This window comes from Rutidosis leptorrhynchoides, chromosome 4, assembly GCF_046630445.1.
Source record: "Rutidosis leptorrhynchoides isolate AG116_Rl617_1_P2 chromosome 4, CSIRO_AGI_Rlap_v1, whole genome shotgun sequence".
Classification (NCBI taxonomy): Eukaryota; Viridiplantae; Streptophyta; class Magnoliopsida; order Asterales; family Asteraceae; genus Rutidosis; species Rutidosis leptorrhynchoides.
This window is the reverse complement of record NC_092336.1, coordinates 110,080,575-110,105,080: the sequence shown is the minus strand read 5'-3', so window position 1 is coordinate 110,105,080 and position 24,506 is coordinate 110,080,575. Positions and strand designations below refer to the sequence as shown.

Genomic DNA, 24,506 nt, shown 5'->3' with positions numbered 1-24,506 from the left:
TCAAACGCGTTAAGAGATTAATATATCACATAATATTCACATGTTAAAAATATATAGTTTCCAACAAAATTTGTTAAGCAATCATTTTTCAAGTAAACACGGTCGAAGTCCAGACTCACTAATGCATCCTAACAAACTCGATAAGACACACTAATGCAAAATTCTGGTTCTCTATGACCAACGCTCGGATACCAATTGAAATGTCCCGTTCTTATTGATTAAAAATGTTCCATATTAATTGATTTCGTTACGAGGTTTTGACCTCTATATGAGACGTTTTTCAAAGACTGCATTCTTTTTTAAAACAAACCATAACCTTTATTTCATAGATAAAGGTTTTAAAAAGCTTTACGTAGATTATCAAATAATGATAATCTAAAATATCCTGTTTACACACGACCATTACATAATGGTTTACAATACAAATATGTTACAACAAAATAAGTTTCTTGAATGCAGTTTTTACACAATATCATACAAGCATGGACTCCAAATCTCGTCCTTATTTAAGTATGTGACAGCGGAAGCTCTTAATAATCAACTGAGAATAAACATGCTTAAAACGTCAACAAAAATGTTGGTGAGTTATAGGTTTAACCTATATATATCAAATCGTAATAATAGACCACAAGATTTCATATTTCAATACACATCCCATACATAGAGATAAAAATCATTCATATGGTGAACACCTGGTAACCGAAATTAACAAGATGCATATATAAGAATATCCCCATCATTCCGGGACACCCTTCGGATATGATATAAATTTCGAAGTACTAAAGCATCCGGTACTTTGGATGGGGTTTGCTAGGCCCAATAGATCTATCTTTAGGATTCGCGTCAATTAGGGTGTCTGTTCCCTAATTCTTAGATTACCAGACTTAATAAAAAGGGGCATATTCGATTTCGATAATTCAACCATAGAATGTAGTTTCACGTACTTGTGTCTATTTTGTAAATCATTTATAAAACCTGCATGTATTCTCATCCCAAAAATATTAGATTTTAAAAGTGGGACTATAACTCACTTTCACAGATTTTTACTTCATCGGGAAGTAATACTTGGCCACTGGTTGATTCACGAACCTATAACAATATATACATATATATATCAAAGTATGTTCAAAATATATTTACAACACTTTTAATATATTTTGATGTTTTAAGTTTATTAAGTCAGCTGTCCTCGTTAGTAACCTACAACTAGTTGTCCACAGTTAGATGTACAGAAATAAATCGATAAATATTATCTTGAATCAATCCACGACCCAGTGTATACGTATCTCAGTATTGATCACAACTCAAACTATATATATTTTGGAATCAACCTCAACCCTGTATAGCTAACTCCAACATTCACATATAGAGTGTCTATGGTTGTTCCGAAATATATATAGATGTGTCGACATGATAGGTCAAAACATTGTATACGTGTCTATGGTATCTCAAGATTACATAATATACAATACAAGTTGATTAAGTTATGGTTGGAATAGATTTGTTACCAATTTTCACGTAGCTAAAATGAGAAAAATTATCCAATCTTGTTTTACCCATAACTTCTTCATTTTAAATCCGTTTTGAGTGAATCAAATTGCTATGGTTTCATATTGAACTCTATTTTATGAATCTAAACAGAAAAAGTATAGGTTTATAGTCGGAAAAATAAGTTACAAGTCGTTTTTGTAAAGGTAGTCATTTCAGTCGAAAGAACGACGTCTAGATGACCATTTTAGAAAACATACTTCCACTTTGAGTTTAACCATAATTTTTGGATATAGTTTCATGTTCATAATAAAAATCATTTTCTCAGAATAACAACTTTTAAATCAAAGTTTATCATAATTTTTAATTAACTAACCCAAAACAGCCCGCGGTGTTACTACGACGGCGTAAATCCAGTTTTACGGTGTTTTTCGTGTTTCCAGGTTTTAAATCATTAAGTTAGCATATCATATAGATATAGAACATGTGTTTAGTTGATTTTAAAAGTCAATTTAGAAGGATTAACTTTTGTTTGCGAACAAGTTTAGAATTAACTAAACTATGTTCTAGTGATTACAAGTTTAAACCTTCGAATAAGATAGCTTTATATGTATGAATCGAATGATGTTATGAACATCATTACTACCTTAAGATCCTTGGATAAACCTACTGGAAAATAGAAAAATGGATCTAGCTTCAACGGATCCTTGGATGGCTCGAAGTTCTTGAAGCAGAATCATGACACGAAAACAAGTTCAAGTAAGATCATCACTTGAAATAAGATTGTTATAGTTATAGAAATTGAACCAAAGTTTGAATATGATTATTACCTTGTATTAGTATGATAACCTACTGTAAGAAACAAAGATTTCTTGAGGTTGGATGATCACCTTACAAGATTGGAAGTGAGCTAGCAAACTTGAAAGTATTCTTGATTTTATGTAACTAGAACTTGTAGAATTTATGAAGAACACTTAGAACTTGAAGATAGAACTTGAGAGAGATCAATTAGATGAAGAAAATTGAAGAATGAAAGTGTTTGTAGGTGTTTTTGGTCGTTGGTGTATGGATTAGATATAATGGATATGTAATTTTGTTTTCATGTAAATAAGTCATGAATGATTACTCATATTTTTGTAATTTTATGAGATATTTCATGCTAGTTGCCAAATGATGGTTCCCACATGTGTTAGGTGACTCACATGGTCTGCTAAGATCTGATCATTGGAGTGTATATACCAATAGTACATACATCTAAAAGCTGTGTATTGTACGAGTACGAATACGGGTGCATACGAGTAGAATTGTTGATGAAACTGAACGAGGATGTAATTGTAAGCATTTTTGTTAAGTAGAAGTATTTTGATAAGTGTATTGAAGTCTTTCAAAAGTGTATAAATACATATTAAAACACTACATGTATATACATTTTAACTGAGTCGTTAAGTCATCGTTAGTCGTTACATGTAAGTGTTGTTTTGAAACCTTTAGGTTAACGATCTTGTTAAATGTTGTTAACCCAATGTTTATAATATCAAATGAGATTTTAAATTATTATATTATCATGATATTATCATGTATGAATATCTCTTAATATGATATATATACATTAAATGTCTTTACAACGATAATCGTTACATATATGTCTCGTTTAAAAATCATTAAGTTAGTAGTCTTGTTTTTACATATGTAGTTCATTGTTAATATACTTAATGATATGTTTACTTATCATAGTATCATGTTAACTATATATATATCCATATATATGTCATCATATAGTTTTTACAAGTTTTAACGTTCGTGAATCACCGGTCAACTTGGGTGGTCAATTGTCTATATGAAACATATTTCAATTAATCAAGTCTTAACAAGTTTGATTGTTTAACATGTTGGAAACATTTAATCATGTAAATATCAATCTCAATTAATATATATAAACATGGAAAAGTTCGGGTCACTACAGTACCTACCCGTTAAATAAATTTCGTCCCGAAATTTTAAGCTGTTGAAGGTGTTGACGAATCTTATGGAAATAGATGCGGGTATTTCTTCTTCATCTGATCTTCACGCTCCCAGGTGAACTCGGGTCCTCTACGAGCATTTCATCGAACCTTAACAATTGGTATCTTGTTTTGCTTAAGTCTTTTAACCTCACGATCCATTATTTCAACGGGTTCTTCGATGAATTGAAGTTTTTTGATGATTTGGATTTCATCTAACGGAATAGTGAGATATTCTTTAGCAAAACATTTCTTCAAATTCGAGACGTAGAAAGTGTTATGTACAACCGCGAGTTGTTGAGGTAACTCAAGTCGGTAAGCTACTGGTCCGACACGATCAATAATCTTGAATGGTCCAATATACCTTGGATTTAATTTCCCTCGTTTACCAAATTGAACAACGCCTTTCCAAGGTGCAACTTTAAGCATGACCATCTCTCCAATTTCAAATTCTATATCTTTTCTTTTAATGTCAGCGTAGCTCTTTTGTCGACTTTGGGCGGTTTTCAACCGTTGTTGAATTTGGATGATCTTCTCGGTAGTTTCTTGTACAATCTCCGGACCCGTAATCTGTCTATCCCCCACTTCACTCCAACAAATCGGAGACCTGCACTTTCTACCATAAAGTGCTTCAAACGGCGCCATCTCAATGCTTGAATGGTAGCTGTTGTTGTAGGAAAATTCTGCTAACGGTAGATGTCGATCCCAACTATTTCCGAAATCAATAACACATGCTCGTAGCATGTCTTCAAGCGTTTGTATCGTCCTTTCGCTCTGCCCATCAGTTTGTGGATGATAAGTAGTACTCATGTCTAGACGAGTTCCTAATGCTTGCCGTAATGTCTGCCAGAATCTTGAAATAAATCTGCCATCCCTATCAGAGATAATAGAGATTGGTATTCCATGTCTGGAGACGACTTCCTTCAAATACAGTCGTGCTAACTTCTCCATCTTGTCACCTTCTCTTATTGGCAGGAAGTGTGCTGATTTGGTGAGACGATCAACTATTACCCAAATAGTATCAAAACCACTTGCAGTCCTTGGCAATTTAGTGATGAAATCCATGGTAATGTTTTCCCATTTCCATTCTGGGATTTCGAGTTGTTGAAGTAGACCTGATGGTTTCTGATGCTCAGCTTTGACCTTAGAACACGTCAAACATTCTCCTACGTATTTAGCAACATCGACTTTCATACCCGGCCACCAAAAATGTTTCTTGAGATCCTTATACATCTTCCCCATTCCAGGATGTATTGAGTATCTGGTTTTATGAGCTTCTCTAAGTACCATTTCTCTCATATCTCCAAATTTTGGTACCCAAATCCTTTCAGCCCTATACCGGGTTCCGTCTTCTCGAATATTAAGATGCTTCTCCGATCCTTTGGGTATTTCATCCTTTAAATTTCCCTCTTTTAAAACTCCTTGTTGCGCCTCCTTTATTTGAGTAGTAAGGTTATTATGAATCATTATATTCATAGATTTTACTCGAATGGGTTCTCTGTCCTTCCTGCTCAAGGCATCGGCTACCACATTTGCCTTCCCCGGGTGGTAACAAATCTCAAATTCGTAATCATTCAATAATTCAATCCACCTACGCTGCCTCATATTCAGTTGTTTCTGATTAAATATGTGTTGAAGACTTTTATGGTCGGTATATATAATACTTTTGACCCCATATAAGTAGTGCCTCCAAGTCTTTAATGCAAAAACAACCGCGCCTAATTCCAAATCATGCGTCGTATAATTTTGTTCGTGAATCTTCAATTGTCTAGATGCATAAGCAATCACCTTTGTTCGTTGCATTAATACACAACCGAGACCTTACTTTAATGCGTCACAATAAATCACAAAATCATCACTCCCTTCAGGCAATGACAATATAGGTGCCGTAGTTAGCTTTTTCTTTAATAACTGAAACGCTTTCTCTTGTTCATCATTCCATTCAAATTTCTTCCCTTTATGCGTTAATGCAGTCAAGGGTTTTGCTATTCTGGAAAAGTCTTGGATGAACCTTCTGTAGTAACCAGCTAGTCCTAAAAACTGGCGTATGTGTTTCGGAGTTTTCGGGGTTTCCCACTTTTCAACAGTTTCTATCTTTGCCGGATCCACCTTAATACCTTCTTTGTTCACTATGTGACCGAGGAATTGAACTTCTTCCAACCAAAATGCACACTTTGAAAACTTAGCGTACAATTCTTCCTTCCTCAATACTTCTAACACCTTTCTCAAATGGTCACCGTGTTCTTGGTCATTCTTTGAGTAAATAAGTATGTCAACAATGAAAACAATGACAAACTTGTCAAGGTATGGTCCACACACTCAGTTCATAAGGTCCATGAACACAGCTGGTGTATTAGTTAAACCAAACGGCATGACCATAAACTCGTAATGACCGTAACGTGTTCGGAAAGCAGTCTTTGGAATATCATCTTCTTTCACCCGCATTTGATGATACCCGGAACGTAAGTCAATCTTTGAATAAACAGACGAGCCTTGTACTTGATCAAATAAGTCGTCGATTCTCGGTAGTGGGTAGCGGTTCTTGATGGTAAGTTTGTTCAACTCTCGGTAGTCGATACACAACCTGAATGTACCATCTTTCTTCTTGACAAACAAAACAGGAGCTCCCCACGGTGATGTGCTTGGTCGAATGAAACCATGCTCTAAAAGTTCTTGTAATTGGCTTTGTAGTTCTTTCATCTCGCTGGGTGCGAGTCTGTAAGGAGCACGAGCTATTGGTGCAGCTCCTGGTACAAGATCTATTTGAAATTCAACGGATCGATGTGGGGGTAATCCCGGTAATTCTTTCAGAAATACATCGGGAAATTCTTTTGCAATGGGAACATCATTGATGCTCTTTTCTTCAGTTTGTACTTTCTTGACGTGTGCTAGAACAGCATAGCAACCTTTTCTTATTAGTTTTTGTGCCTTCAAATTACTAATAAGATGTAGCTTCGTGTTGCCCTTTTCTCCGTACACCATTAAGGGTTTTCCTTTTTCTCGTATAATGCGAATTGTATTTTTGTAACAAACGATCTCTGCTTTCACTTCTTTCAACCAGTCCATACCGATTATCACATCAAAACTCCCTAACTCTACTGGTATCAAATCAATCTTAAATGTTTCGCTAACCAGTTTAATTTCTCGATTCCGACATATATTATCTGCTGAAATTAATTTACCATTTGCTAATTCGAGTAAAAATTTACTATCCAAAGGCGTCAATGGAAAACTTAATTTAGCACAAAAATCTCTACTCATATAGCTTCTATCCGCACCCGAATCAAATAAAACGTAAGCAGATTTATTGTCAATAAGAAACGTACCCGTAACAAGCTCCGGGTCTTCCTGTGCCTCTGCCGCATTAATATTGAAAACTCTTCCGCGGCCTTGTCCATTTGTGTTCTCCTGGTTCGGGCAATTTCTAATAATGTGGCCCGGTTTTCCACATTTATAACAAACTACACTGGCATAACTTGCTTCGACACTACTTGCTCCGCCATTACTCGTTCCGACACCATTTGTTCCTTTCGTTCTATTAACCCCTGGTCCGTAGACCTCATACTTCGCCGCGCTATGACCATTTCTTTTACACTTGTTGCAAAATTTGGTGCAGAACCCCGAGTGATACTTTTCACACCTTTGGCATAGCTGCTTCTGATTGTTGTTGTTGTTGCGGTTATTATTGTTGTTGGGATGATTGTTGTAGTTGCTGTTGTTGTTGTTGTTGTTGTTGTTGTTGGGCCATTTGTTGTAGTTGCGATTGATGTTGCGATTGTTGGGATAATTGTTGCGATTATTGTTGTAATTGCTGTTGTTGTTGTATTGGTGATTCTTATCACCGTTTTCCTCCCACTTTCTTTTGACTTACTTCACATTGGCCTCTTCAGCAGTCTGTTCTTTAATTCTTTCTTCAATCTGGTTCACTAGTTTGTGAGCCATTCTACATGCCTGTTGTATGGAGGCGGGCTCGTGTGAACTTATATCTTCTTAGATTCTTTCCGGTAATCCTTTCACAAATGCGTCGATCTTCTCTTCCTCATCTTCGAATGCTCCCGGACACAATAGGCACAATTCTGTGAATCGTCTTTCGTACGTGGTAATATCAAATCCTTGGGTTCGTAACCCTCTAAGTTCTGTCTTGAGCTTATTGACCTCAGTTCTGGGACGGTACTTCTCGTTCATCAAGTGCTTGAATGCTGACCACGGTAGTGCGTACGCATCGTCTTGTCCCACTTGCTCTAGATAGGTATTCCACCATGTTAACGCAGAACCTGTGAAGGTATGCGTAGCGTACTTCACTTTGTCCTCTTCCGTACACTTACTTATGGCAAACACCGATTCGACCTTCTCGGTCCACCGTTTCAATCCGATCGGTCCTTCGATTCCATCAAATTCCAATGGTTTGCAGGCAGTGAATTCTTTGTAGTTGCATCCTACACGATTTCCTGTACTACTAGATCCAAGATTATTGTTGGTATGTAGCGCAGCCTGTACTGCGGCTATGTTTGAAGCTAGAAAAGTACGGAATTCCTCTTCATTCATATTCACGGTGTGTCGAGTAGTCGGTGCCATTTCCTTCAAAATAGTCAAATGGAACAAGTTAATCATACAGAATATTAAGAGTAGTTAATAGTATTTCGTAGCATAATATGAACTCATTTATAAAAGCTTTTTCTTCATATTAGCGTTTTATAAGTTTAAATTCGGGTAGTACCTACCCGTTAAGTTCATACTTAGTAGCTAATATACAATTCAACTACTACAATTCTATATGAAAAACTGATTATAATAATATTTCGCGTTCAAACTTTTACACAATATTTTACAAACTTACAATACCGCTTATTTTACATATAGCATGAAATATAGCACACAATAAATTTGATACAAGATGGTTGTGAAGATAATTCTAGCTAGTACACAAGTCGTTCAGCAAAGGCAATAAAGACACGTAATTCATATGTCCAGAAACAAGTCATGCATTCTGGTTTTACTAGGATTACTTCCCATCCTTGGTCTTGTGGAACATAACCGTTATGGCCGTTGATAAGACAGCGTGTTGTAACGTCGTCAAAGGGATGAGAGTTACGTAATGTCCAACAGTCCCGTAACAATCTAAAAACCTCATTTCTTACCCCAATTACCGACTCCGTCACTTGTGAGAACGTTTTGTTTAATAGTTGTAGCCCGATGTTCTTGTTCTCACTTTGGTGAGAAGCGAACATTACTAATCCGTAAGCATAACATGCTTCTTTATGTTGCATGTTAGCCGCTTTTTTCTAAATCACGAAGTCCAATATTCGGATATATTGAGTCAAAATAATTTCTTAACCCATTGCGTAAAATAGCATTTGGGTTCCCCGCAATATATGCGTCAAAGTAAACACATCGTAACTTATGGATTTCCCAATGTGATATCCCCCATCTTTCAAACGAAAGCCTTTTATAAACCAAGGCATTCTTGGAACATTCTTCGAATGTCTTACAAACTGATCTCGCCTTAAATAGTTGTGCCGAAGAATTCTGACCGACTCTAGACAAGATTTCATCAATCATGTCTCCGGGTAGGTCTCTTAAAATATTGGGTTGTCTATCCATTTTGTGTTTTTATACTGTAAAATAGACAAGAGTTAGATTCATAAAGAAAAATACTTATTAATACAAGCAATTTTTACATATATCATAAAGCATAAGCACACTATATTACATATATTACACCACACGAATACAACTATCTTATTCCGACTCGCTTGTTTCTTCTTCTTTGGTTTTGGTTCGTTTTGCCAAGTTTCTAGGGATATATGATGTTCCCCTAATACGAGCCATCGTTTTCCACATTGGTTTAGAAAAACCTGGTGGTTTAGAGGTTCCCGGGTCATTGTTACAACTTAAGGACTTCGGGGGTTGACGATACATATAAAGTTCATCGGGGTTGGAATTAGATTTCTCTATTTTTATGTCCTTTCCCTTATTATTTTCTTTTGCCTTTTTAAATTCAGTTGGGGTAATTTCTATAACATCATCGGAATTCTCGTCGGAATCCGATTCATCGGAGAATTGGTAATCCTCCCAATATTTTGCTTCCTTGGCGGAAACACCATTGACCATAATTAACCTTGGTCGGTTGGTTGAGGATTTTCTTTTACTTAACCGTTTTATTATTTCCCCCACCGGTTCTATTTCTTCATCCGGTTCCGATTCTTCTTCCGGTTCCGATTCTTCTTCCGGTTCCGACTCTTCTTCCGGTTCCTCTTCGGGAACTTGTGAATCAGTCCACGAATCATTCCAATTTACATTTGACTCTTCATTATTATTAGGTGAGTCAATGGGACTTGTTCTAGAGGTAGACATTTATCACATAATATCAAACGCGTTAAGAGATTAATATATCACATAATATTCACATGTTAAAAATATATAGTTTCCAACAAAATTTGTTAAGCAATCATTTTTCAAGTAAACACGGTCGAAGTCCAGACTCACTAATGCATCCTAACAAACTCGATAAGACACACTAATGCAAAATTCTGGTTCTCTATGACCAACGCTCGGATACCAATTGAAATGTCCCGTTCTTATTGATTAAAAATGTTCCATATTAATTGATTTCGTTACGAGGTTTTGACCTCTATATGAGACGTTTTTCAAAGACTGCATTCTTTTTTAAAACAAACCATAACCTTTATTTCATAGATAAAGGTTTTAAAAAGCTTTACGTAGATTATCAAATAATGATAATCTAAAATATCCTGTTTACACACGACCATTACATAATGGTTTACAATACAAATATGTTACAACAAAATAAGTTTCTTGAATGCAGTTTTTACACAATATCATACAAGCATGGACTCCAAATCTCGTCCTTATTTAAGTATGCGACAGCGGAAGCTCTTAATAATCAACTGAGAATAAACATGCTTAAAACGTCAACAAAAATGTTGGTGAGTTATAGGTTTAACCTATATATATCAAATCGTAATAATAGACCACAAGATTTCATATTTCAATACACATCCCATACATAGAGATAAAAATCATTCATATGGTGAACACCTGGTAACCGACATTAACAAGATGCATATATAAGAATATCCCCATCATTCCGGGACACCCTTCGGATATGATATAAATTTCGAAGTACTAAAGCATCCGGTACTTTGGATGGGGTTTGCTAGGCCCAATAGATCTATCTTTAGGATTCGCGTCAATTAGGGTGTCTATTCCCTAATTCTTAGATTACCAGACTTAATAAAAAGGGGCATATTCGATTTCGATAATTCAACCATAGAATGTAGTTTCACGTACTTGTGTCTATTTTGTAAATCATTTATAAAACCTGCATGTATTCTCATCCCAAAAATATTAGATTTTAAAAGTGGGACTATAACTCACTTTCACAGATTTTTACTTCATCGGGAAGTAATACTTGGCCACTGGTTGATTCACGAACCTATAACAATATATACATATATATCAAAGTATGTTCAAAATATATTTACAACACTTTTAATATATTTTGATGTTTTAAGTTTATTAAGTCAGCTGTCCTCGTTAGTAACCTACAACTAGTTGTCCACAGTTAGATGTACAGAAATAAATCGATAAATATTATCTTGAATCAATCCACGACCCAGTGTATACGTATCTCAGTATTGATCACAACTCAAACTATATATATTTTGGAATCAACCTCAACCCTGTATAGCTAACTCCAACATTCACATATAGAGTGTCTATGGTTGTTCCGAAATATATATAGATGTGTCGACATGATAGGTCGAAACATTGTATACGTGTCTATGGTATCTCAAGATTACATAATATACAATACAAGTTGATTAAGTTATGGTTGGAATAGATTTGTTACCAATTTTCACGTAGCTAAAATGAGAAAAATTATCCAATCTTGTTTTACCCATAACTTCTTCATTTTAAATCCGTTTTGAGTGAATCAAATTGCTATGGTTTCATATTGAACTCTATTTTATGAATCTAAACAGAAAAAGTATAGGTTTATAGTCGGAAAAATAAGTTACAAGTCGTTTTTGTAAAGGTAGTCATTTCAGTCGAAAGAACGACGTCTAGATGACCATTTTAGAAAACATACTTCCACTTTGAGTTTAACCATAATTTTTGGATATAGTTTCATGTTCATAATAAAAATCATTTTCTCAGAATAACAACTTTTAAATCAAAGTTTATCATAATTTTTAATTAACTAACCCAAAACAGCCCGCGGTGTTACTACGACGGCGTAAATCCAGTTTTACGGTGTTTTTCGTGTTTCCAGGTTTTAAATCATTAAGTTAGCATATCATATAGATATAGAACATGTGTTTAGTTGATTTTAAAAGTCAATTTAGAAGGATTAACTTTTGTTTGCGAACAAGTTTAGAATTAACTAAACTATGTTCTAGTGATTACAAGTTTAAACCTTCGAATAAGATAGCTTTATATGTATGAATCGAATGATGTTATGAACATCATTACTACCTTAAGATCCTTGGATAAACCTACTGGAAAATAGAAAAATGGATCTAGCTTCAACGGATCCTTGGATGGCTCGAAGTTCTTGAAGCAGAATCATGACACGAAAACAAGTTCAAGTAAGATCATCACTTGAAATAAGATTGTTATAGTTATAGAAATTGAACCAAAGTTTGAATATGATTATTACCTTGTATTAGTATGATAACCTACTGTAAGAAACAAAGATTTCTTGAGGTTGGATGATCACCTTACAAGATTGGAAGTGAGCTAGCAAACTTGAAAGTATTCTTGATTTTATGTAACTAGAACTTGTAGAATTTTTGAAGAACACTTAGAACTTGAAGATAGAACTTGAGAGAGATCAATTAGATGAAGAAAATTGAAGAATGAAAGTGTTTGTAGGTGTTTTTGGTCGTTGGTGTATGGATTAGATATAAAGGATATGTAATTTTGTTTTCATGTAAATAAGTCATGAATGATTACTCATATTTTTGTAATTTTATGAGATATTTCATGCTAGTTGCCAAATGATGGTTCCCACATGTGTTAGGTGACTCACATGGGCTGCTAAGAGCTGATCATTGGAGTGTATATACCAATAGTACATACATCTAAAAGCTGTGTATTGTATGAGTACGAATACGGGTGCACACGAGTAGAATTGTTGATGAAACTGAACGAGGATGTAATTGTAAGCATTTTTGTTAAGTAGAAGTATTTTGATAAGTGTATTGAAGTCTTTCAAAAGTGTATAAATACATATTAAAACACTACATGTATATACATTTTAACTGAGTCGTTAAGTCATCGTTAGTCGTTACATGTAAGTGTTGTTTTGAAACCTTTAGGTTAACGATCTTGTTAAATGTTGTTAACCCAATGTTTATAATATCAAATGAGATTTTAAATTATTATATTATCATGATATTATCATGTATGAATATCTCTTAATATGATATATATACATTAAATGTCTTTACAACGATAATCGTTACATATATGTCTCGTTTAAAAATCATTAAGTTAGTAGTCTTGTTTTTACATATGTAGTTCATTGTTAATATACTTAATGATATGTTTACTTATCATAGTATCATGTTAACTATATATATATCCATATATATGTCATCATATAGTTTTTACAACTTTTAACGTTCGTGAATCACCGGTCAACTTGGGTGGTCAATTGTCTATATGAAACATATTTCAATTAATCAAGTCTTAACAAGTTTGATTGCTTAACATGTTGGAAACATTTAATCATGTAAATATCAATCTCAATTAATATATATAAACATGGAAAAGTTCGGGTCACTACAAAAGGATCCTTGGATGGCTTGAAAGTTCTTGAAGCAGAATCATGACACGAAAATAATTTCAAGTAAGATTTCCACTCGAAATAAGATTGTTATAGTTATAGAAATTGAATTAAAGTTTGAATATGATTATTACCTTGTATTAGAAAGATAACCTACTGTAAGTAACAAAGGTTTCTTGATCTTGGATGATTACTTGGAATGGATTTAGAAAACTTGGAAGTAAACTTGCAATCTTGGAAGTATTCTTGATTTTATGAAACTAGAACTTTTGGAATTTATGAAGAACACTTAGAACTTGAAGATAGAACTTGAGAGAGATCAATTAGATGAAGAAAATTGAAGAATGAAAGTGTTTGTAGGTGTTTTTGGTCGTTGGTGTATGGATTAGATATAAAGGATATGTAATTTTGTTTTCATGTAAATAAGTCATGAATGATTACTCATATTTTTGTAATTTTATGAGATATTTCATGCTAGTTGCCAAATGATGGTTCCCACATGTGTTAGGTGACTCACATGGGCTGCTAAGAGCTGATCATTGGAGTGTATATACCAATAGTACATACATCTAAAAGCTGTGTATTGTACGAGTACGAATACGGGTGCATACGAGTAGAATTGTTGATGAAACTGAACGAGGATGTAATTGTAAGCATTTTTGTTAAGTAGAAGTATTTTGATAAGTGTCTTGAAGTCTTTAAAAAGTGTATGAATACATATTAAAACACTACATGTATATACATTTTAACTGAGTCGTTAAGTCATCGTTAGTCGTTACATGTAAATGTTGTTTTGAAACCTTTAGGTTAACGATCTTGTTGAATGTTGTAAACCCATTGTTTATTATAACAAATGAGATGTTAAATTGTTATATTATCATGATATTATGATATATAATATATCTTAGTATGATGTATATACAGTTAAATGTCGTTACAACGATAATCGTTACATATATGTCTCGTTTCGAAATCATTAAGTTAGTAGTCTTATTTTTACATATGTATTTCATTGTTAATACACTTAATAATATATTTACTTATCATTTAACATAATTAACCAAGTGTATCAATATCTTAATATGATTCATATGTACCTAGTAAGACGTTGTTATAACGATAATCGTTATATATATCGTTTTCGAGTTTCTTAAATTAATAGTCTCATTTTTATGTATATAACTCATTGTTAAAATACCTAATGAGATACATACTTATAATAAAATCATGTTAACTATATATATAACCATATATATGTCATCGTATAGTTTTTACAAGTTTTAACGTTCGTGAATCACCGGTCAACTTGGGTGGTCAATTGTCTATATGAAACCTATTTCAATTAATCAAGTCTTAACAAGTTTGATTGCTTAACATGTTGGAAACACTTAATCATGTAAATAACAATTTCATTTAATATAAACAAGGTTGTAAAAGTCGCGAGTCGGGGACGCATCAGTCGAGACCTAAAAAGGACGCGTCGGCCGAGTCGGGGGACGAGTCGGGAACGCATCGGTCGTTGACCAACGTTGACTTTATTAATAATTTCTTAAATATATATTTATATATATGTAAAATAGTTGATTATGTACCATAAATTTCTTAAAAAAGAACTTGAATTTAAAAACAATCAAACTTCAAACTCAATTAATGTTACCGAGTACATAATCAGTAAGGACACAGAGAAAAGAGCGGCCCAAAATATGAAAACAAACCCTAATTTTAAAATATATCAAATCTTGACGAAAATTTGACTGACTTTGACCGTTTTGACGGTCTTTGACAGACTTTGACCAAACTTTTAGCTCTGACCGTCTTTTGAGTCGTTTTCAGAAAAAACGGGACGGAGAACCCAAAAAAACGACGCATCGGCCGACGCGTCAGTCAAGTCGGACGACTTTTACAACACTGAATATATATATAAACATGGAAAAGTTCGGATCACTACAATCCAGGGGGTCTATTTATAGACGTAGAATGTCCGAAATTCACGGGATACACGTGTCAATCACTGAATGGTTCTGATAGTAATATTGCTCTAGGATGGACACTATTACGACCATTTAAGATTTCCGTCCCTATTTATGATACCGACGGTGAGGAAGAGGAAGAAGAGTCACAAGAGGACGGGTTGAAAATGTCAATTGGTCATGAGAGTGAAGATGAGACATTTGATCTTTTTTGTGTGTTGGAAAAAATTCACATACAAAATTGAAGTCCTGGATCATTACAATATTTCGGCCTATTTTAATGTTGCGGAATTGTTCCCGTATGTTGGTGAAGGTGACGATTATCTAGACTCGAGGATGAGTCTTTTTGAAGAAGGGGAGGATGATGCATATGTCATCGGTGGTTGTAGCCCAATAGCAAGAGCTGGTCCAATATATGTTCCATGTTGGATAGATAGGTCATCGTTTAATAAAAGGAAAAATGGGCCGATGGTTTGCAAGCGTGGACAAGGATAACATCTCAAGATGAGTTGGAGTTAAGCTAGAATATTCTGGAGGATTGTCATTGATAATATTCCCTATAGTTATCTATTATTTTACTTCCTTTAATTTAGGGAAGAAGTTATTTTATTTCCATATTTATCTAGTACGTAGTATTATTTTAGTATTTATATTCCTAGGTGTTTTTTTCGGTCATTCAGTTTTATTTATTTATTTTTGATTTGATAATAAAAAAAGGCTGTAGCCTCTTGTTAAAACCGTGAAAGTTTTATTTTTCTGCTAAACCGAGAAGGTTAGCACTATTCTTGTTTAACCGAGAAGGTTAAACTATCTATCTTATTCTTATTGTTTAGCCACGATCATCAATATCCATTATGTGGTATCTGATTCCAGGCATGGCTAAACAAGATGAGTTCGAGAGATTGAATCGCAAGATTCAAGAGTTGGAAGACATGCAACATCTCTTGCGTTATATAGAGATGAAACTTGACAATCTTGACTTTTCAAGAAAGCCTCAACCGGATGACTTTGTTGATTCGGTTGACCAAGTTTTTAACATGGAGTACGTTTCTGATCTTTGTGTGGTTGAAGATACCGTCCCTATTTATGATACCGACGGCGAGGAAGAGGAAGACGAGTCACAAGAGGACGGGTTGAAAATGTCAATTGGTCATGAGAGTGAAGATGAGACATTTGATCTTTTTTGTGTGTTGGAAAAAATTAACACATACAAAATTGAAGTCCCGGATCATTACAATATTTCGGCCAATTTTAATGTTGCGGAATTGTTCCCGTATGTTGGTGAAGGTGACGATTATCTAGACTGTAGGACGAGTCTTTTTGAAGAAGGGGAGGATGATGCATATGTCATCAGTGGTTGTAGCCCAATAGCAAGAGCTGGCCCAATATATGTTCCATGTTGGATAGATAGGCCATCGTTTAATAAAAGGAAAAATGGGCCGATGGTTTCCAAGCGTGGACAAGGATAACATCTCAAGATGAGTTGGAGTCAAGCTAGAATATTCTGGAGTATTGTCATTGATAATATTCCCTATAGTTATCTATTATTTTACTTCCTTTAATTTAGGGAAGAAGTTATTTTATTTCCATATTTATCTAGTACGTAGTATTATTTTAGTATTTATATTTCTAGGTGTTTTCTTCGGTCATTCAGTTTTTATTTATTTATTTTTGATTCGATAATAAAAAAAGGCTGTAGCCTCTTGTTAAAACCATGAAGGTTTTATTTTTCTTCTAAACCGAGAAGGTTAGCACTATTCTTGTTTAACCGAGAAGGTTAAACTATCTATCTTATTCTTATTGTTTAGCCACGATCATCAATATCCATTAATAAATCTTGTGCCAGAGCGGTCGATCGGGTTGCTCCCCCTCCGAGCCTTCGATGAACAAATTGATCACATGTTATATATTTATTATACTAGTATATAAGTCCGTCCGCTGCACATATCTTTTTTATAGCAAGTTGTTAACATCGAATACTCTCATTTGTCACGCACGAACGCGCTTTTGGGCAGAAAAACTGAACCACATTACAGGGATCCGAACCTTAAACCATCCCAAGGGGCAGGCGTTCGGACCTGGGTCCTGAATACGGGTCGGTAAAACCTTCCCCGGGGCAATCCGGCTTTAGGAAATAAATCTCACGGGTATGCTCAGCGTGTTGGTTTTCAGCACAGTAGATGTGACACCTCCCTGTTTATCTACAAACAGGGTGCAGACACATCATACTTATTATTATATGTGGATGACATTATTTTGACTGCTTCTTTGACAGTTTTTCTTCAGCGGATCATTGCCTCCTTGCACAAGGAATTTTAGATGACAGACCTTGGCTCGTTGAATTATTTTTTGGGCATCTCGGTCACTCGCAACCCTTCTGGGATGTTTCCGTCTTAGAAGAAGTATGCATATGAGATCATTGAGCGTGCGGACATGGGTAATTGTAATCCCAATAGGACCCCGATTGATACTAGCATAAAACTTACCGCATCTGGTCCCCCAATTAAGGATCCTATTGCGTATCGTAGTCTTGCTGGCGCACTTCAGTACCTTACCTTTACATGACCAGATATCGCGTATGCTGTGCAGTAGATATGTTTGTTCATGCATGATCCTCGGGAGCCTCATCTAGCTGCACTCAGGAGGATCATTCGGTATGTTCAGGGTACTCTTGAACTTGGCCTTCAGTTGTACACCTCCTCCACCACTTCATTGGTTGCCTACTCGGATGCTGACTGGGCAGGCTGTCCCTCTACGTGGTGTTGCCAATACTGTTGCAGAGACATGCTGGATTCGTAATCTTCTTCGTGAGCCTCACTGCCCTCTTTTCTTCGCTACACTTGTGTACTGTGATAATGTTAGTGTAGTTTACATATCCGGCAATCCAGTTCAACATCAGCGCACCAAACACATTGAGATAGACATACACTTTGTTAGAGAGCTTGTGATGAAGGGTCATGTTCGTGTGCTTCATGTTCCATCTCGCTACTAGTATGCAGACATCTTCACCAATGGTCTCCCCACAGCGCTTTTTGATGAGTTCCGATCCAGTTTGAGCGTCCGCTCTGCTCCCGCTACAACTGCGGGGGGATGTTAGACAAATTATATTTCATATGTGTATTGTTAGCCCGTGTTCTATAACGGCCCGTTGGTTTACTTAGCCCATTAGGGTTATTGTCTAGATGGTTATTTATAGTTGGTGTTGCTACTGATGTAATCACAAAAACTCAAATCAATATATCGATTATCACATAATACAAACTCCTAATTTAGTGATAAATCGGTGGTTTAATAATGTATGCGTTTTGTATATCGATTGTATAAGTTTTTTCATTTATACATGTTATATATCGATTGTTATTTGATGTAAATTTCTAAATATGGAAATGAAATAATATATATTAGTTTTTTAACAATATAAATGGGTCGGGTACCTAATCTAACCGACATGGACCGAAGCTAGAATCAGACCGAACCGAACCATGTATAAATGGTCCGGTCCACGGTTTTTATTTTCCAAAAAATTATGGTTTCAGTCTAGTTCGGGTATTATCTGGTTCAGTCCGAGTATAAAACATTCACAACCATAAGGAAACTACTGGATCATTAGGTTGAACCACTACACATATTTATCAACTTAAAATGAATTTATTAACTTAAAATGAATAGCAATTAACAATCCCTACTCGCTAATCATACAATTGTAATTAATAATAATAGTAATAGTAATTAATAATATATTTAATATTTATACTTCGTAAGTGTGAGATTGAGTGTTCTTGTATTTAAAAGAATGGAAATTAAGTTGATGAGTAGGATGATCCTTTTGGATATGCGATGCGACAATAATATGAGTTAGCCATCACAATCGCCTATGAACCATTCTCAAATGAAAATCAACCACCCATCTAACTAATGGGTCCATCCACCACTCAATAGCATTTAGATGTCGCTTTTCTAAATAAAGATTTCACCAAAATATGCCATCAACTCAATCGTTGATCACTATCATTATTTATCATCATCAACCTAAAAGAAACTCGGTCATTATTAACAAAAACTTGGATTAAGACCGTATAATTAGATTCAATTGAATTGAATTCTAATTACGTTATAATATTACTAAATCAAACCTACATAATGAGTATAATTTTTTTTTTTTTTTTACAAGACAAAGCCCTAAAATTAATTAAAACATTAATACAATAATCATTCTAGAAATGTAATGGTGTGTTTGATTGTCTCTTAATTGAGTTTTTTTATTCTATTTTATTTTATTTTAGTAAGCAATGAAACTCTCACATGAACGAGCACATTGATTCTCCCATAGAAGGTAAAGCCTCGGGTAATCAAGTCTCCGAGTGCGAGATCTGGTACCAGGTGAATTGCGCATTATATGCACCCTCTAGTTACACTCCATTTCTGAATAATTTGACATAGTCAGGATTTGAGACAATGTTGTGTACTTCATTGGACAACTCGGTGTGGCCACTCAGACAAGCATGCGCCTATTTAAACTTGAAATACTCTCTTAACAATTATCTGGTTAGTATTCTTACTAAATTATAGTCATAACTAGTCCGGACCGGCCCGCGCATTGCGCCGGGGCTTTCCGGCTGCGTATTCATAATTAACGTAGCGTTGTGTATTTACAGAGGGGAACACAGCCCGTGTGTTAAGCGCCGTTTTAGATGTCCTTGTGTTCACCGGTTTTTAAAAAGTATCCGTTTCAAACGTAGTTAGTTTTTTTTTGTTCAATAAATTTTTTCGAGTGTAACGGTGCTGTCGGAAAAATTTAACTCACGGCGAGCAGAAAGATACGGGATGTCGTTGTGTTGAGCGTTTTTTTAAAAGTGTCCGTTTCGAACGTGGTTAGTTTCGTTTTGTTCATATAATTATTTCGAGTCTGACGCTGCCGTAGAAAAAATTTAACTCGTGGCGAGCGGGAAGATACGGGTTGTAGTTGTGTTTAGAGTTTTTTTAAAAATTGTCCGTTTCGCGTATAGTTAGTCTCGTTGGGTTCGTAAGATTTTTCCGAATTGAACGGTAGTCTCGGAAAAATTTAACTCGCACCGAGCGAGAAGATAGGGCTCGTTATAAATTCGGGTGGAGTTAGTTTATTTATTCTAATAAAATTATATATTTACACTTTTAATCCCTGAAAAAGTGTAAACTTGAGGGGCTGTTGTGTAAATATAGCCGAAGTTGAGGGAGCGTTTGTAATTTGAACGCAAACTCAAAACGGCAATACGATATAGCTAAAACTACGTAGTTATCCACCTCTTTTATATATATATATATATATATATATATATATATATATATATATATATATATAATATAAGGGGGATGATTCTCACACACATTTTTTTGATCCTCACACATCAATTAAGTATTATTAGAAGAGTAAAAAGTTAAAATAGATGTGTGAGGATCAAAAAAGTGTGTGTGAGAATCATCCCCCATAATATAATAATATAATATAATATAATATAATAATATAATAATTATTAAATAATTATATTTATTTATTTATATTATTAATATATTGATGATTGATTTTAGATGATCTATAGAGTCCGTGCATAATTTTATAATGATTATTACAGTATCAAACATGTAGTTATCGAATTGTCAAATATGTATATATACTTATATTTAATTTTTGTTTGGTATTAGTTAAAAAATTAAGAGTTATTACATCTTCGCCTACCCATCCATCCATCCATCCATTTTCTTCAGACACTGATGATTTTAATCTAAATTCTTCATTCCCAATCACTTTCATTTCCCCCATTCCGATTCCCCTTCTCAATTCCCATTCCCTTCACCGCATCACATTCACAATTTCAAACTCAATCTCAATCATCCACCCACAATCAATTTCGTTTCCAATTATTCATCATTTCATCATCCGTAAATTTTGATTTCCCCAATCTATCAAGTTATAATTAGGGTTTTTCAAATCCTCCAACCGATTAATCGATATTAGCTCACCGTTGTTATGCGATAAATCATCGTCAAATAACGCGTTGTCTTGTTAGCCTTAGGGTTTGTGTTTCGATTCTTCAGTTTAGACTAAAAGTTGAATCAAAATCATCTTAGAGAATATAAGTTTGTCGAAATTAATCGTGTTTGATTAGGTTTACGAATCTTAATTTGGATTTATTAATTTAGGAGTTGTAATTTAGGGTTTTACAGAAGATGTTAGGAGCTGGATTACAGTTTGGACGGAGTCGTGGTGGAGAAGATAGGTTTTATAATCCGGCGAAAGCTAGAAGTAATCGTAAAAATCAGGATAATCTTCGAAGAGCTCAAAGTGACGTCACTCCGGCTCAATCTACGCCGGCGTCCGTCCCTGAGGAGCTGGAGAATAGAGTTGTGATGCCGTCGAAGACGTCACCTGTTGAATCTCCGGTTCCGTCTCCGGTTTGTAATCTGGAACGGTTTTTGGATTCGATTAGGCCTTCTGTTCCTGCTCAGTATCCTTCTAAGGTTCAATTCTCATTTTCAGATCCTATTTTTTTTTAATTTTAATTAATAATTGATATCTAATCTAAGCACATTCATAAATTTTCACTGCTTTATATTATTAATTACTTTGTTATAGAGAGCTATGAAAGGGTGGAGGATGCATGATGAACGTCAACCGTATTTTGTGCTCGGTGATCTGTGGGAGTCTTTTAAAGAGTGGAGTGCTTATGGTGCTGGAGTTCCTATAATATTGAATGATTCTGATAGTGTGGTTCAGTATTATGTACCTTACTTGTCTGGTATTCAGTTATACATGGACCCTTTGAAGTCATCAGCAAAATCCAGGTATAATATAATGGTACTGTTTGGGCTTGATCCTGATGGTTTTTATTTTTATATTTATGTTGGATTGTGTGGTATATTGGTTTATGCATCTTAGTTTGTTGTATGTAATAGTATTCTGCATATTAGAGCTTAGCGTGTAAAGAAATGGTCGTTCTGTTAGTAATCTGGCCTGTGAACGTAGTAGGATATATACATCGCGAACTGTAATATAGTTGTGGAGGGAGTTTATATGTAATTTGATACCCAAGTTTAGAAGATCACGTGAATGGTACAAATGTCGCTGTAAAGTTAGCTATTTCCTCAAATTGTACATTATAAATAAGTTAAAATCTTACAATATCTGAATCATGTATAGTTTACAAGGGAATTAAACACTGCAGTCACCTGGAAAACAATAATTACTATGTTAATCACTGTAATGGGCCAATGGCACAAATATAAATTAGAAGGCCTAAAAACTTCAACCCTTACCCACCCATGAGATAACTAAAACATATACCACATTTGGAATATGGTTATGATCTAGAAACTCTATTTGTCTGATATGAAGATCAGACATCCACAGATATGTTGACAATGGGGAAAGAATCTAACTACGTTGATGAATCATCACACTTGCATACAATAAGCAAGGTGAGCCAATTGAAACAGTTAGCCACATAAAAAAGGTTTTAGGTGTTCTATATAGGTCTAGTATAGTAGTATCTGGATACTATTAGATAGGACAAAGTATGAAGCACAAGATAATCACTGCCCTTGTCCAACATTTTTATTATATCATTGTCATCATTTTCTATATAGTATCAAGAATATAGTTAAAGATGTGAATCATATTGTTTTATGCAATGTATTGCTAAAGATGATATCTTTTTCTTACTTTTTCTGCGTTGTATCTTAACCTTGGTTTATCGAGTTCTTATATATGTTGTGAGTGAATGTTATTCACATTCCTCTCTTATTAAAACTTTTTTTTTGGTTTGCAAATGATAGGCAACATAGCGAGGACAGTGATGTTGACTCATACAGGGACTCAAGTAGTGATGCAAGTAGTGATTATGAGCTGCCAAAGAGTGATATAAATTACCAACATGCCTTTCAAGACGAGGGTGAATCTGCAAGGCTTCAAAGTTGTCTCTTATTTGAGTATCTGGAGCGCAATCAACCATGGGGCCGGGAACCTTTGACTGATAAGGTTATTTGTTTGGCATAAAGTTGCACAAAATGTTAACATGTTCTATACATTTTTTGCTTACATTTAAACTTATTTTATATTTATATTTCATTTGCTGCACAGATACTTGATCTTGCTATCTGCTTCCCTGAATTGAAAACTGTTAGCAGTTGTGACTTGCTACCTTCTAGTTGGTTATCAGTGGCATGGTATGACCCTCATGATGTTTTTTTACATTCTTAAACTTAATTATCACACATAAAACATGTTTGGAATAATTGGCTTATGGGGTGCTGTAATAGGTATCCAATTTATAGGATTCCAATGGGGCCAACATTGAAAGATCTCGATGCTTGCTTTCTCACATTTCATGCTCTTCATACACCTGTAGAAGGTTTGTATATTCTGCTTCTACAACTCTACTACAAGTCTGAATGTTTATCATATTTTATTTTCTTTTATTCACACATATACATAATAATATGCAGGTCCTTACATGTTATAGCATGTTCTTATTTTAATCTATTTATAATTGCTTTGTTGTAGGCAATCAATGTGAGCATCCACCCGTTGTGATGCATCCTGTTGACACAGATAGCCCCCCGAAAATTTCGTTACCTGTGTTTGGTCTTGCTTCATATAAGTTAAAAGCACCATTGTGGATCAACAATGAACGCACGTTGCTGAGTCCTCTTTTGCAGGCGGCTGACAATTGGCTGGCAACCCTTCAGGTCAATCACCCAGATTTTCTTTTCTTTTCCCGTAGATGATGATGATGATGATAATGGTATTTTTGAATTTGCCGTAACTCTAAATTATTCTAGTATGTATCGTGCCCATTGTGGTGGCAAGTTAACGTTTTTAACTACAATATCAAGTGGGAGACAGGAAAAAAAAAGATGGCAATAAGGGTTAGAGATGCAGTATTAGATATAAATATAGAGATGGGTTAGTTTTATTTATAAAAACAAGGGAAAAAAAAAGAAGTTATCCGGGATATCTTAAACTTTTTGGTATTTAATGTATTAAAAGTTATGAGCGAGTGAGTGATAAGCAGCAGGCTGTATTTTTGTGTCCTGGTGATGTGTTTGTAATGTTATAAACTTGAGGTTTGATGGATTAGTTAGTAATAGTAATAGTAATAGGAGTAGTCGGGAGCTTCCTTTATATTTATGGATTTACTGCTCTGTTTAATTGTTTGTGATTTATTATAAGAAAAAGAAATAGTAAGTGAACTAATTAGT

At 34.7% G+C, this 24,506-nt stretch overlaps 1 protein-coding gene across 1 annotated transcript; it reads left to right on the top strand.

The window, feature by feature from the left end:
- The first annotated feature begins 20,982 nt into the window (after nt 1-20,982).
- On the top strand, nt 20,983-24,207 carry LOC139840897 (uncharacterized). Its single transcript, XM_071831138.1, has 6 exons — nt 20,983-21,767; nt 21,883-22,091; nt 23,082-23,283; nt 23,386-23,471; nt 23,565-23,656; nt 23,809-24,207. Exons 1-6 carry the CDS (start codon nt 21,477-21,479, stop codon nt 24,030-24,032), a joined length of 1,104 nt encoding a protein of 367 aa, XP_071687239.1. The 5' UTR covers nt 20,983-21,476; the 3' UTR covers nt 24,033-24,207.
- The last annotated feature ends 299 nt before the right edge of the window (nt 24,208-24,506 follow it).

Excerpts from the sequence above, each read along its gene's own strand:
- LOC139840897 (XM_071831138.1), top strand. The coding sequence starts at position 21,477 with ATGTTAGGAGCTGGATTACAGTTTGGACGGAGTCGTGGTGGAGAAGAT. Across the intron at positions 21,768-21,882 it reads CTGCTCAGTATCCTTCTAAG|AGAGCTATGAAAGGGTGGAG; the intron begins GTTCAATTCTCA and ends ACTTTGTTATAG. Across the intron at positions 23,472-23,564 it reads AGTTGGTTATCAGTGGCATG|GTATCCAATTTATAGGATTC; the intron begins GTATGACCCTCA and ends GTGCTGTAATAG.